Source organism: Candoia aspera, chromosome 4 (assembly GCF_035149785.1).
Source record: "Candoia aspera isolate rCanAsp1 chromosome 4, rCanAsp1.hap2, whole genome shotgun sequence".
Taxonomy (NCBI): domain Eukaryota; kingdom Metazoa; phylum Chordata; class Lepidosauria; order Squamata; family Boidae; genus Candoia; species Candoia aspera.
This window is the reverse complement of record NC_086156.1, coordinates 81,385,368-81,399,909: the sequence shown is the minus strand read 5'-3', so window position 1 is coordinate 81,399,909 and position 14,542 is coordinate 81,385,368. Positions and strand designations below refer to the sequence as shown.

The 14,542-nt window shown below is 37.8% G+C and overlaps 1 protein-coding gene across 1 annotated transcript in view; it reads right to left on the bottom strand.

Annotated features, from left to right (window-relative positions):
- Positions 1–14,542, bottom strand: part of TBKBP1 (TBK1 binding protein 1) — an 88,650-nt gene that overhangs the window by 43,826 nt on the left and 30,282 nt on the right. Inside the window, exons 6-7 of the mRNA XM_063300758.1 lie at positions 11,476–11,672; positions 8,987–9,048 (exon numbers count right to left, since the gene is read on the bottom strand). Coding sequence (XP_063156828.1) covers positions 8,987–9,048; positions 11,476–11,672 — 259 coding nt within the window. The remainder of the gene's footprint in view (positions 1–8,986; positions 9,049–11,475; positions 11,673–14,542) is intronic.

The window sequence follows — 14,542 nt, the reverse complement described above, 5'->3', positions numbered from 1 at the left end:
TTATGACCAGTTCTTGCACTTACAACTCTCTCAGCGTCCCCACGGTCACATGAACTAAATTCAGGCACTTGGCAACCAGCATGTATTTACAACAGTTGCAGCATCCTGGGGTCACGTGATTGCCAAGTTTCTGTTAATGTAGCCTTATAATAAAGTAGAATTAGTTCATCTAGTCATGTCTGGTTTACCTGGAAGGGCTGACATGAATCTTGCAAGTCTCAAAGTACAAATCTCCCGCCCTCCCTATTTATCGCTTGAGTGGTCCGGGAGGGTCTTTCCTAAGGTTCTTCTTTAGACCGTTACCCTCTTGTGGACTTCCTTTCCTTTTATTTGATCATTCCCTAGGCAGCATCTCTTCCCTCTGTTCTCCAAGGTCACCCTCATATTCTATCACATTGGCTTCCAACAAGCAAAATCAATGGGGAACTGCATGATTCACTTAATGACTGCATTATCTGCTTAATTACGTGATTCACTTAACAACCACCTCAAAAAATGTCCTAAAATCAGGTGTGGTCATGTGATGCCTCACTTAGTTTTAGTGGTTGTAAGTCAAGGACTTCCTGTAAAGTAATGAAGTGACGTATATACAGAATTGAACCAAGTTATGGCCTCTACCAGAAGCTAATCTTTGGGAAACCTGCATGTTTATCTAAATGGAACATGACATTGAATTGAAGACAATCTTACTTCCAAATTAGACAAAAATCTAATCTGCCTCTACTACCATATTCTCAGCAAATGTAACAGAGAGAAATTCAGACAGAAAAAGAGAAGGACAGTGCAGTACTTCTGATTTGATAACATCCTTCTTCAACTCTTTTAAAGCAGCTACAGCTTTTGGTGGGAAAATATATGGCTGACATAAAGAATTGCAGACAGGTACTCTATGTATGCCCCTTCATGTTCTGAAGTACTTTTTTAAAATCAAATCTGATAAACAAACAGATATAGGAAGGCTGAGTTAATTACATTCCTGGAGAATATGGCCATCATACTAAATAAAACCCTTCATGTTCTCAGAAAATCCTCAGTCTCTGCATATGAGTTCTCCTTAAGAACCGAGAGACATAACCATCAGTTATGATCTGATGGTGTTTACTTATGACCTATCTTCAAAAGCCACTTGTTACAGCACTTTTGCAACCAGAATGCTAGGCTAAATAGAATTTGGATCTGGCACTGTGGTTCTTACTTTGTCATTGCTTTGTGTGACTCATCATACCAAAATCCAATAAACTGAGATTAAATGTGTGCAAATTGTAGGCAACCAATAATTGAAACTGTCCCTCTGGTTAATTATTTGGTTTCTTAACATCAGAAAGAGTCCTTTTTTGTTTTTGAGTAGAACAGAATAGAGTCTTTTGTAGTTTATTGAATAAACAATGGTTAACAATCATGGCTTAGAATAATGAACCCAATCAACATAGAATAAGTCAGTTGTCGCTGGTGATGAAAGGCATTTTGTGACATTCACTCCATACAACCTGTATTATGACTTTCTACATGCCTGGGTCACGCTGACATCCAAAGTAAACTTTGAGATTACGTTCTCTTTGAGCTGAGTACTGCTGGAATATAAAATGCTATTCTAGAAGATTTTTACAAGTGATAGATCTAATCCTCACCGCAATTGTCCTCAACCTATTGTCTTTCTTAGGCGTTAGGCTGCAATACCAATTATCTCCAGCCAGCATGACTATTGGGCCATACTGAGGAAACTAGCTAGGGCTGTAGGCAGTTGAAAGCACTATTCTGGGAAACACCATCTTGCAACAATACAAACATTAGCAAAATGGTTCAATTCTCCTAAATTTCTTAGTCTGTATCAATGTTTCTCAACCTTGGCAATTTTAAGATGTACAGACTTCTGGCTGGACCTGGCTGGCTGGGGAATTCTGGGAGTTGAAGACCACACATCTTGAAGTTGCCAAGGTTGAGAAACACTGGTCTATATCAGTCTGAACATATAAGGTCCTACAGCTGTCTTCCTTTTATAATCCTACATTACATCAATGGATCTCTATTAGGAACATAGAGATAAAAGAAAACAAGAATCCTTTCAGCCATCTGCAAGCCAGCACATTTTCATTAACCGCTCCATAAAATGTCATGATCTATCTACCCTTTGTCTCCTTGATTTTTGTTTTGGTACACAGATTGTTGATCCAGTTTATTTGAACATTGCATAGTTGTCAGGGGACACTATTTCACACTTTATGAGGTATAGGAAAGTTGAATTTTACATGCTGGCAACTAATAAACAGAATAATAGAAGTCCCAGCCACAATAATACAAAACATAGCTTAGCTTGAGTTTAGACTAGCAGTCCTTTATAAGTTCAGTTTGGTGAGGGGAATTGGAAGAGAAAGATACACTGTATGCTCCGAAATGCTCTCAACATAAATCAATTAAATAAGCCTTTGTTAACTAGAACTGAAACTGCTAAGCAAAGACTGTATCAAACTGGCAATTATCTGTTTTAAGATCAACCAATGGGTCTCTCGAGAGCCAGTTTGGTGTAGTAGTTCAGGCGTCAGGCTAGAAACCGGGAGGCCATGAGTTCTAATCCCGCCTTAGGCACGAAGCCAGTTGGGTGACCTTGCGCCAGTCACTCTCTCTCAGCCCTAGGAAGGAAGCAATGGCAAATCACTTCTGAAAGACCTTGCCAAGAAAAATGCAAGGACTACTCCAAGAATCTGACACAATTGAACGGGGAAAAAAAGGGTCTCTCGATAATTGTTAAATCATAGTCCATAGAATTCAAGATTATTTCCAGGTTCCCCTACATCTAAAGTATAAAAAGTTATAGTGCAGTCATATTGACACCTGGTAAAGACCTTATTATTATTGTAGGCCCTTTAATCTTTTAAAAATCTGTGTGACCTTTATAAAAAAAAATCTGCTTTTGGGGCTTTACATCTGTTTGTTTTCAGTTGGTTTTAGTGGTTTTTTTAGTGTTCCTGAAATGATTTTTTTTTTTTTTTTTTTGCAATGCAGCTATACTAAAGGGAGAAGTGAATTTACTCACTAGGTCAAGGAGAGATTTTGTCAGACAAACCACCAGGTTTAAAAGTAGCACTGATCCCAGTGACATAAGAGGATACAAAGTAGTATCCATTTGCTTCCTGGCAAGGCCTCCTCTTCCCCTTCCTCAATGAATACCACAGGGTGGAGGAAATTGAATTTTTACTCAAGCTTCTTGCAAAATATATTGTCAAGTAAAAGCAGTAAGAGTTGAAAAGAACGAACAGTTTAGATCAGCCATTTGCCGCACAACAAATCTTTTAAAAATGTGCTTCCTAAATTTATATTGCTTTAGATTACAGATTAGATTTTTAAAACTCAACTCTGTCTTGAAAAATTTGCTACAGCTGCTCAAAATTACTCTACCAAAGCACCAGACATCAAAGAACCTGTAACCTATTTATAAGGTAGTTAAAATGTTTAGATGTGACTTTTTTTTGTTAAATATGGGAATGAAAACAGAGTGCTAGATAACTGACATTTTTTCCACCTTGTGAAAGAAATTCCCATCAAATATTATCCTAAACAAAATTTAAGAAATGATTTGAGAGAAAAGGAATAGGCAGAGGAAATCCAGTAAGATAAGAATATGTCCACATGCTTTATATAGAACCCAAATATATACAGTTAAATAAGTGTGTTTTGAGTTGGAAGCCCCCAGTCCAAATCTACCCCAATAATTAATTGGGTGTTAAATTACTCCCATGTCTTTATTTCTTCTTCCTCTGGCACACTTCCATCATAAGTAGTATCCTCTCAAGTATTTTTGGGAGAATGACAAAGGTAATATGGGAAGCAACTTGAATATTTACAAAAATAGCTATATAAAGACTAAAAATACTGGCTTAATCTATGAAATTTATATGCTCAGAAAGAGTGAATATCAGCAGAAAGCACCAGTTTCCTCTGCTCATCCTTTTACCTCATTTCCTTTCGTACTTCTCTGCCTCTTGGCTTTCTTCACAATTGTCCCATGAAGCTTTTCTTCCTTTCTGTCGCTCAGTCTTTCTTACACATACACACACACACACATTCTCCTACCTCCACTCCCATCATTTATTTGCTCCTTTCCATCCACCTTCAAGGCCATATGTTACCACCTTAAAGAAAGCAGGCACTCCAGCTGCTGCTTGGTTCTGAGGGAGGGAGCAAACCATAGAAGGGACAAGACACCAGTGAACAAATGCTCAGGGTAGTGTTGGAGTGCACAGGTCTTGCTCTTTCTAACCAGTGGGGAAAAGTTACTTGGGTTGGGTTAGGCCTTAAATGGTAAATTGATTTGAAATTGTGATGTGAAATTGAAACAGCAAACTTGTGACACAGTAAACTCAAAGCACCTCCATCTAAGTTACCCATTAATGCACTTACTAATAAGCCAGAGAGAGCGCCAGTTTGGTTTAGTGGTTACGGCACAGGCTAGAAACCAGGAGACCGTGAGTTCTAGTCTCGTCTTAGGCACGAAGCCAGCTGGGTGACCTTGGGCCAGTCACTTTCAGCCCTAGGAAGGAGGCAATGGCAAACCACTTCTGAAAAACCTTGCCGAGAAAACTGCAGGGACTTGTCCAGGCAGTCTCCGAGAATCGGATACAATTGAGCGGATTGAAAAAAAGAATATTACATACAGTATATTAATGTGACAAGACAGCCATATGAATTGAACTGCAGCCTAGTGAGGATCCAACAGAAGGAAATGAGTAAAGAAGAGGAAAGGACGGCATGAACGTTTTTACCCTCTCAATTGCTCTCTGAGCTAGATTTCAGCTGAGTCAGGCAGATGACTAAGCTGTTCTATTTTACAGAGCTGTAGAGAACAGAGGCAATGTACTTACAGTTCATTCAGAACCATGGTCCCCTGTTCTCCCTTCATGCTTCCATGCAGAGTTCAGAAATCTATGGCTCAGAGGCCTCTCTTCTCACTCAGCACAAATAAAGAGCAAGTTAAGTGTCACAGCAGCTCCCTTTAACACATTTTAAATTCACACTTCACACCCCTTTTCTGTAATCTTTCCCTCGTCAGACCCTGATTAATTAAAAAGAACATGCAAATCAAGATGCTAGATTTTTTTTTCAAAAAAAAAAAAGCTAAAGCCTAAACCTCACCTCCCCCAGAGCCTCTACCAGAGTTATCATACTTCTAGTGTAAACTGCCCAGAGTCCCCTTTTCGGGAGAGATGGGCGGTGATAGAAATTTGAAATATAAATAAATAAATAAATGCCAATGGGTAAAGTAAATCTCAGATTAATATTGACAACAATAGATGGTTAAAAATCCTATGAGGCTATGTGGAAGAATAATCATTCCACATAGACTCACATGACTTTTAAATTGAATGTTATTTCAGGATTGATATATATTCTTGGAAAGAATCCTATCTTAATACCTGCTACATATTTTAAGCATATTAAGATACTGAGAAAGTTTCTATGGGATCTTTCTTGATTCTCAGCTGTCAGTTGGGCTTATATTTTGACCTCTATTTCCTAGTGGAAATTAAATGATTTAAGTGATCTCTATGGCTCCAATTAAAAAGTTATTAATTGAGCTTCCTGGCAGGGGTTCCTGGTCTGACCAACAGTGAGCTGCTTTTTCAAAATTAAAGGTTGCAAGACATAGTTATACGAGATTCAAAAGGTAATTTAAATTGGACTACTATTTCTATGAGAGATTGTCACTCAGGGATAATCCTACTCTGAAAATTGCAGGAAAAAATTCTTTTGGAGTTCATGTGCAAAAAAATTGTATAAATTCACCATGTTGCAATTTGGATTGTCTAAAACGGCTGAATAGCAATACATTCAGTTAAAATATTTGTTGACCATACAATTTGGACTGGATATATTAGCAGCATTAGACACTCATACATTTTTATTATCATTTGATCGAATGTTGAATCATTCCAGATTTACAGTTTATTTTTTATAAACAAAAGAGTATCACTTATACACACACACATACACACAGAGAGAGATATTAGTAATTTGCAAAAAATGTGAAATAAATCATTGGAATAACCTGTTTTAACAAATCAATGAGCTATTGTATTAAAGAGTATGAAATTTTGTGGTCTTAAGATGCAATTAATTCAACAAAATTCTCTTTTGGTATTTTCTGTACACTCCAGAAGATGTTTAGCAAGGCCTGGCTATCAACTTCAGTATCTTCAGAAATGCAATATGGCAGAGATGACACTGACACACATGTTGCGCTTGTTCCTTAGTTGTCCCATTTTGGCTGAATATACTCTGATAACTATATTAATATGATTAATATGCTAAGAGGAAAAAAGATTGAATTGAAGATTGACTGTTATACTAAGGTGTATACCAAAAATTTGATTATGTATTGATTCATGAAAATCTCTGGATTTATCATGCATGTAGCCAAAAATGGTATTTTACTTTGATGTAAAGAATCTGTTACACCAGATTTAAAATCCTGCATTGAAGATAAGTGTCACTCTCCATCTATTAATGAACTTACTGTCAGTGCATCAAAGAAATTAAGCAACAGTATTTCCTGTGGTCAAGGCTTAATCTGCTGTTTAAAAACAGAGTTATTTTTTATATACATATTTTACTATGTACTTTTAAATTTCTAATTTTTCTTTTGTTTCTTGTTTATTTGTTTTACTTTCTTATGTTTGTATTTTACCCTTTCTTTTGTATATTCAAGCAATACCATTTTTAAGTGTGTGCCTGGTTAAAAAAAACACAATATAAGGTGCTGGTCTTTCACTGATTAAACATACATCCCTTTTTACGTCTTGAAATGAAAATTACTACTGGAAGACATGAAAGATAGCATCAAATGAGAAACACGGTGGAACTAACTGAAACCATGCTCAGGACATCTCCAAACTGTCAAAGGGTTTGTTGTGTTAGTTTATAGTAGCAAAAACCATCAGTCTTGTGACCCCTTAAAGACTAACAAACTTATTACAGCATATGTTTTAATAGAATAAAATATGCTTTTTTTTTTTACCCCACAAAAACTTTTGTGATAATCACTTGGTTAGTTTTCAAAATCCTTTCTCAGTTAAGGACATAAGGAAATCTAGTTTTGGTAAATACAGGATGCTGTTTCAACTCTTCTGATCTCCATAGCCTAGAACCTTGTTGTGCTGCTGCCACAAAGACATGAGTTCTTATGGTTGTTTAAAGGTAACACAGTTATTGTGATGTAAACTTTCATGGGCTGAAATTTCATGAAATCCTTGGTGCATTATCCCAACCCTGTTAGTCTTTCACAAGGCACTGAGGCCCTGGCCATTTCTGAGCTCTGCTACTACTGATGGCGAGTGGGATTAACAATTTATCCTTGGGTGGCAGAGGGTTATATTTGGTGGGTTGGTTTGCTCTAAGCTTGTAAGACACCCAGAGTCACTTAGGTGGGATGGGTGGCTATATAAATCAATTAAATAAATAAAAAGAATGGAATAAATGGGAAGAGGAATTTTAAAAGAAGTCAGATGAAAATGAGATGAAGGAGATGCAGACAAGAAATAATTACTGTCTTGTGTTAATTCACAAAACAGTTGCTGATTATGACACTGATATTCTTGCTGATGTGTTGATTGGGGTATGATCAGAGACTTGGTATCCATTAAATTAGATTATCACCTAAATTTTAAAATGCCTAAAATTTCAGATCTGTTCTTTTGTTATGAAATTAGCCTTTGAACTCCTTGGCTCAAGATTGATTACCTTGAAGTCAACATCAGACAATACTGGGGAAGCATTCCTTGCTGGTTTTTGGATGCAGCTATTTTAAAGTCAGATTTGTGTCCATTATTGTTCTGCATAGGGATTGCAAAATTTATCTAGTATACAGTGCAACAGACTGCTGCTGTCAGACTGCTCTCAGCTAGCTAGTGAGACTCTGCAAGAATAGATTTCCAAGTACATGAAAGCTCAAATAAGTTGGTTGGTTGCAGAAAAGCTAAAGAAGCTTATGAAAGAATCTCGTCAATTGTTCAAAGACCTATTTATAGAGAAATCAAGGTTTCAAATTCTTATGGCTCTTTCTTCCACCCATTCAATTAGCTAGAAGTCAATCTCTTTGGGGCAGAAATGATTGTCATGGTTTTGGTGATGGTCTGATCTGGTACCAGGCTGTTCACTTGTGGCTGTCTAAAAACTGGCTCTCACAACTACTAATGAAAGATGGCATAACTCCTATAAGCAGATGTATGGATCTCTGATGCTCTGGCTAACAAAAGGGAAATGAAATGGATAAAAAACAGAGAGATTTCATTACTTATAGAGTGTGACCCTTTACAAAACTGTTACAGCGTTTTTGCATAAATGAGTTGGTTATCCCATGTAGTATGGTAAGAATCTCCAGCCTTCCATTGTAATAAAAATTTTGTTCTTTAAAATACCACAAAAATTATTTTGCTTTTGCTGAGCTGAAGTATCTCAATTATCACATGACAAGGAGTCAGGGACTATCCAGGTGTTGGGATGAGATACCCCCTTTTCTACCCTCAGGATCAAAACAACTAAAGGCTGCTTGGCTTTAATCACTAACTAGGACATCCTTTGAAGGGCAGCATTTGAGGAATGGACATTTTACAGGCCTGTCATTATACTTGAAGTCTTCACAGATCTCCATAACATTAATTGTTTCTTACTATGAACAATCCTGGAGAGAGATTGTCAGGCAGAAAGGCAGGATGTAAATACAAATACACTGAATAATAATGTGGACCCACCACCTATACTCACATAATTAACTTCTTCTTGGAAACTCTCTGGCACTTCTACCTCCTCTCAGTTGCATGATGAGCACCAGCCATTATTAACCTGAGATACCTCAACTTTGTCACAGTGGACATCATTGCCTTGTTCAGCCAAATCTCAATTCATCTCATTTCACAAGTTGACAGTTCAGCACTTGCACATCCAGGCAACTCTATCCCAATAAACATGATTATCTACTAATAAGAATAGCACTTACTGGTCATCTCCAACCTTCTTCACCCATGCCATGTCCCTCTCCGACTGACTAGCTGCAAGGTCCTAAAAAAAATTAAAGCAAACTCTGTTATATGTACAACCCAACAGTTCCACAATCCCCAGTACAAAAATCAGGGGAACACAGCTAGGGCGAAGCTGCAATCTGCACCTGGAACAAATGAGGACTCATTTAAACTATTTTGATTTAATTTGTGTCCATAAGGCTTCCACAAAAGTTCTTCACAGTAATCTGAGTCTGAAATCATCATGTACAATTATAAAGCATTATCTTTAAAAAAGGCAGAGCATGGATATAAAAATCAATCTCTGAAATCTGGGCAAAGACAAATGTAGGCCAAAAATTGGAATCAGGTTTAGCTGACAGTCAAAATATGTAATAATTTCATGCAATTTCTGGTTTACACAAAGATGTCTGTCACAAGGAGCCAAACTTATTGAATTCTTAGCAAACTACTTAAATAGAAGTATGAAACAGAATGGGATTAGTTTTAAATAGGAATTCTGACACTGAAAATATTAATATTAATTGTTAAAAAATAATCTTACAATTTTTACTCATGGATCTCAAGTCAAAGCTTTATCAAACCTAAGCATTCCTGGCCATTGCTTGGAGGAAACTATATGAAATACTGTGCCTTAATAAAAGTTGATGGCAGTTACAGTGTGGAGTGTTTCTGCTCAGAAAGTTAAAAGTGGTTTTGCATGGGAATCCATATTTGTAGAGAAATCTTCCATTTCTAATAACCGGGTTTTTATAGGTTTGCATTTCCAAATATACAAACCCTACTTTCTGTCCTATAAAACCTGCTTGATAGGCACGAAAGCCGGGTGGGTGACTTTGGGCCAGTCACTCCCTCTCAGCCCAACTCACCTCACAGGGTTGTTGTTGTTGTGGGGAAAAGAGGAGGAGGAAGGAGTATTAGGGATGTTCCCTCCCTTGAGTTGACCCAAATATATAAAAGGTGGGATAAAAATCTAAAAATAATCACAACAGCAACTCTCTTCTCCCCCCCCCAATAAAAGTTCAAAAGTTCATCAGGAGGAGAAAAATCTCCTTCGAACTGTTTTCAGTAGAACTGTCTATTTTCATACAGAAATCGTTTGGGCTTTCTCAGTTACACAGAAAATTTTACTCCTGTTTACCAGTGAACATGGCAAAGATGGAGCTGTTTGCAAGGCCAATATTCACAGTCAATCCCCCCTCCCAAATATACATTCTGAAACCACACATGTTCAAAAGAACACTTACATAGAACTACTGGATTAAGTCATTAGATCAAAGTTTTTTTAAACTCTTCAAGGCCACAGACCAGCAAAGAACGCACATATTTTAAAGGGGAACCCCTATGACTGTTTTGTTAAAGTGTGTGGAATAAGAGGCATACTGAAATAAAAATATTTAAATAATAAATTTTTAATAATATTAGATATACTAATTTAATTAGGCGTATCCACTCCCATATGATGGCATACTTCATCTGGAGTGAGAGTTGTTAAAGAAAGAGTCACCCAACATTCAGCCTTTTCAATACTTGGCTTTGGGTGTAATGAGCACTGAAATTCTACTTTTCAGAAAGACGGTCTGCAAGGAAAAATAGCAAGAACTTCATTGCCTTTAGAAGTGCCACTGAAAGTTTTTAAGGTGCTGAATGTTGCAGAATATAGTTGATGAAACACTGATTTGACAATGTAGGACAGTGTATCTCAAACTTGGCAACTTTAAGATGTGTGGACTTCAACTCCCAGAATTCCCCAGCCTTGCTGACTGGGGAATTCTGGGAGTTGAAGTCCACACATCTTAAAGTTGCCAAGACTGAGAAACACTGATGTAGGACATACCCAAAGAGTAGGACAAGAGTTTTTGCTTGTTGTACAATGTGGTCTAGTTTCACTAGCTTGAAGACAGAAGGACTGAGATGGATATTCCTCACTGAAGCCTCTGGAATTATAGTAGATAGAAGAAAACTCCTATCTGAGCTCCATTTTTATTTTTTAATCAGGGAGATGAGAATAATTCAAGGGCATTGTCTCATACAGCAAATATCTTTGCATATAACATAACTAGCTGCAATTATCAGCTAAGTTCACCTCCTTTCTGAAGGTGGGAGTTACAATACCAGGGCTCAGTTATTTTCGTAGCCAGAAGTCACAGAGACCCCAGAAAAATACAACCCCCAGGATTTCCCAAGGGTATTTTAAATATCCTTCAGCACCAAACAGACTTCACCATGGACATCCCCCAAGATGTGATACCACTAACAACTAACATCAGTGCAGACAGGAAATTCTTTCCAAATTATTTGCCACTTCATAATTTCCCCAGTTTCATCTTTTGAGGCCTCAGTTATGGGGATTTATTACAAATAACATTTCAGACTGCCTTGATTTTTTTATAAAAGCAATTAAATGTTTCAAACAAGACTCCCCCTGTCATTAAACAACAATAGTGGGAAATCGAGTTAAAAGTACCTGAGCCCGGGTCTCCTGCAGCCGCTTCACCTCTGCCTGCAGCCTCTCACATTCAGCCTTCAATTGCTCTTCCCGGTGCTGAGAGTTTTGGACTTCTTGCCTTGACTTCTCAAGCTCCACTTCCAGCCTTTGGACCTCCAAGCCTTCTGCCTGTTCCAGGCTCCGTGGGCTCGGCCAATTCACTGAGCGATCCAGTACTAGGGACCGGGTGTGTGTGAAGGAGTAAAAAAAGGTGGGAAGAGAGAGAGAATATGATCTTCAAAGATGGCAGGATTGAGAACAGGGCTAATCGTTTCGCAAAATGATGAAGCACCATTTTGTTGAGAGTTCCTCAGAACTGGAATTGCAAAGAAGTTTGACTCCTTGTACTTTTTTTTTTTAGGACAAATAATTTGTGGCAACAATACTCGAACAATAGCTCCCATGAAAACAGGCCATATGTGACGACAATCTTTGGTGGCCACTGTAAACTAGCAGAAGGTTATCTCCTGCCAGAATTCGAAATATGCAAGCAGGCTTGTGGTTAATCTCTAAACCTGAAGCAAGAATTAATAACAGACCACTTAGTTTACTGACTTGTTATTGATTTTACTTATTCATAATGATGAAGTTAGAAAAAAAGCAGAGACTGAATTAAGTATTATTGATATGGAGGCATGATCTATTGCAGCAAGCACAATATGTAAAGTTTGGAGAAGTCTGGACAGTGCTGACTCCAAGAATGAGATGGGCCCAGCAACAGTGCTTGCTTTTTCTCTGTGGGAGCCTTTTGTTCATCAACGGGCCCATATGACTGTGCTGGCAGCCTTCAAAAAAATCACCAAGGATGATGCATCTAACAATCCAGTTAATTTCCACGTTGTTCAGAATAATGCTAAAACAGGGAAATTGTGGGGAATTAAAAAGATCCATGTACGTGGCACTGCTGGGTGCTGGAACCAAAGAAAGAGACAGATGGCAAATCCTGAAGTGGGACCATCATATACAGATGATTACTTCTTTCAAGGTTGCTTTCTAGTGTCTTTAAAAGGTGCTCCAGCCATATTTATGACTGTATTCTCACTAAAATAGAGGTTCATGATCTGAGGCCCCAAAGCTTTACATAGAGGCACCAGAGCCCATTCTAAATTGTAAATCCATGGGGGAGTTTATTTTCATTTTCATTTAATTTAAAGCATTTTTAGTTTTATCCTGGCCATACGTATGGGGATGGAGGTGGGGGGTGGGCATGGCCTGAAGCGTACAACTCAAAGACCAGTTGTGGTCCTTGGTCGGAAAAAGGTTGGCCACCCACCCTTGCAGGGACACTAAGGTCTGACTATGCAAAGGCCAAGGTCGGTTTGTACTCCAGCACCTTTAAATTAAGAAGCTAAGACTCCCTTCTGATATGCCTCTAAGGTCATAGCTCTGTATCGCCAGGATCAACAAGCATTTCAGATCTTCTCAGAGATGGGCAGCTGCCCTCTAAGCAAGAGCAGGAACTTTGCTGTAAGAAGTCAAGAGGTAATAGGTAAAACCATCCAGAAAATTGGACTGTGAAAACAGATTCACTAATTAACCCTTTTATCCCTTTCCTGCCTGCCTTCTAGGGTGAACTCTTCTCCTAGGAATTCAAGGCAAATAAGGGTCAAAGAGTTGTAAGGGAATCTTTTGGAAATGGGCTATCCTGCACCCACCCAAGATTCAAGGAATCACAGCACCATCTACTGGCTGGCAAATATTTGTGCCACAGTGTGAATAATCTCCATTTAAACATGGGAAATCAATAGATTGGGCTATGCCAGCCTGATTAATTAGATTCTGGATTATCGGTGTGTTTGCCTCATTTTTCCAAGCCTCTAAAAACATATCTGAGGACCTGACTGAGAAACATTTTCCACTGATAATCAGGTGGAAATCTAGTGTCAGGGACTAGAGTGCATGGACTCAACTACAATTACTGAATCCAGTAAAGGAAATATTCACACAGAAGTCATTGGTCTAGTAATTGCGGTCTCACAATTCCCCTTCAGTCTGCAATATTTCTTGTCAGCATATAACTCCTCCCTCAATTACCTAGGATGGATGGATATTTTTATGTTTTAATGTAAAGTAATAGCTACTTCTGCCAATTATTGATATTAATAATGATTTTAGCATTTATACAGCAGGAGGTGGAGCAATTAAAATATTCCAATCCTCATCAATCCCACACATCATGGTGAACTGTGAGGCATGCTGGGAACTGTAGTTCAGCACCTTCTGGAATGCCCACAAATTCTACATTTCTGATATACAAAGTTTCAGGGTCTTAAAATATTTCACAAATATTATCCTACAGTACAATCTTGTTTTATCCCCTTAAGGCAGTGCTGGGATTTTAGTTTAAATTCAACACAGCTAAAGTGATCCTGTTTGGGTAATTGTGGTATAGGATTTAAAATGAATAACATTGAACAATTAAAAATCTGAAATAGATTCATTGTTTAATTCATACATTAATCATGTTTAAGTCAATTTTCATACATTCATTATATTTACAGGTTCAGTGTATCTGTTCACACAGCCCTTTGAATGATTGGCACTGCTCTACATTTTCAGCTGGATACTAATACTGTGTTACATTGACAGGTTTTTAAGGGTTTAAGTTATATGTTATTAGCTGTGTTGTGTGTCTGTATATGATAGATTTTTACTGGATTATATTTCCTTTTAACTATAACTGTTTTCAATTCAGTATTTTAATTCTTTTTTATTTTAAATGTCAAGATTGTTATACAATGAAAATGCAAGATACCAAAGTTATAATTTATTATATAATTTATTTCTTTTTATATAATTGAATAAAAAATGTTGATGAGTCAATGTGCCACGGTAAGGTAAGACTTTTTGGGGTTAAGACTTCCCTCTAGTCTCTAGGTCCAGACTCTCAAGAGTCTCAATAGTCAGCTGACCCCACAGGCTGAAACTACTAGCTGACTTCAGAGGACATATTTGACCACCATTCCACCCTACTTCATCTTCTGCCTCTCTGAAATCTGAGCACAGACCCATTTCTGACCACCTCTCCTTTCACTGGCCCTTTGGA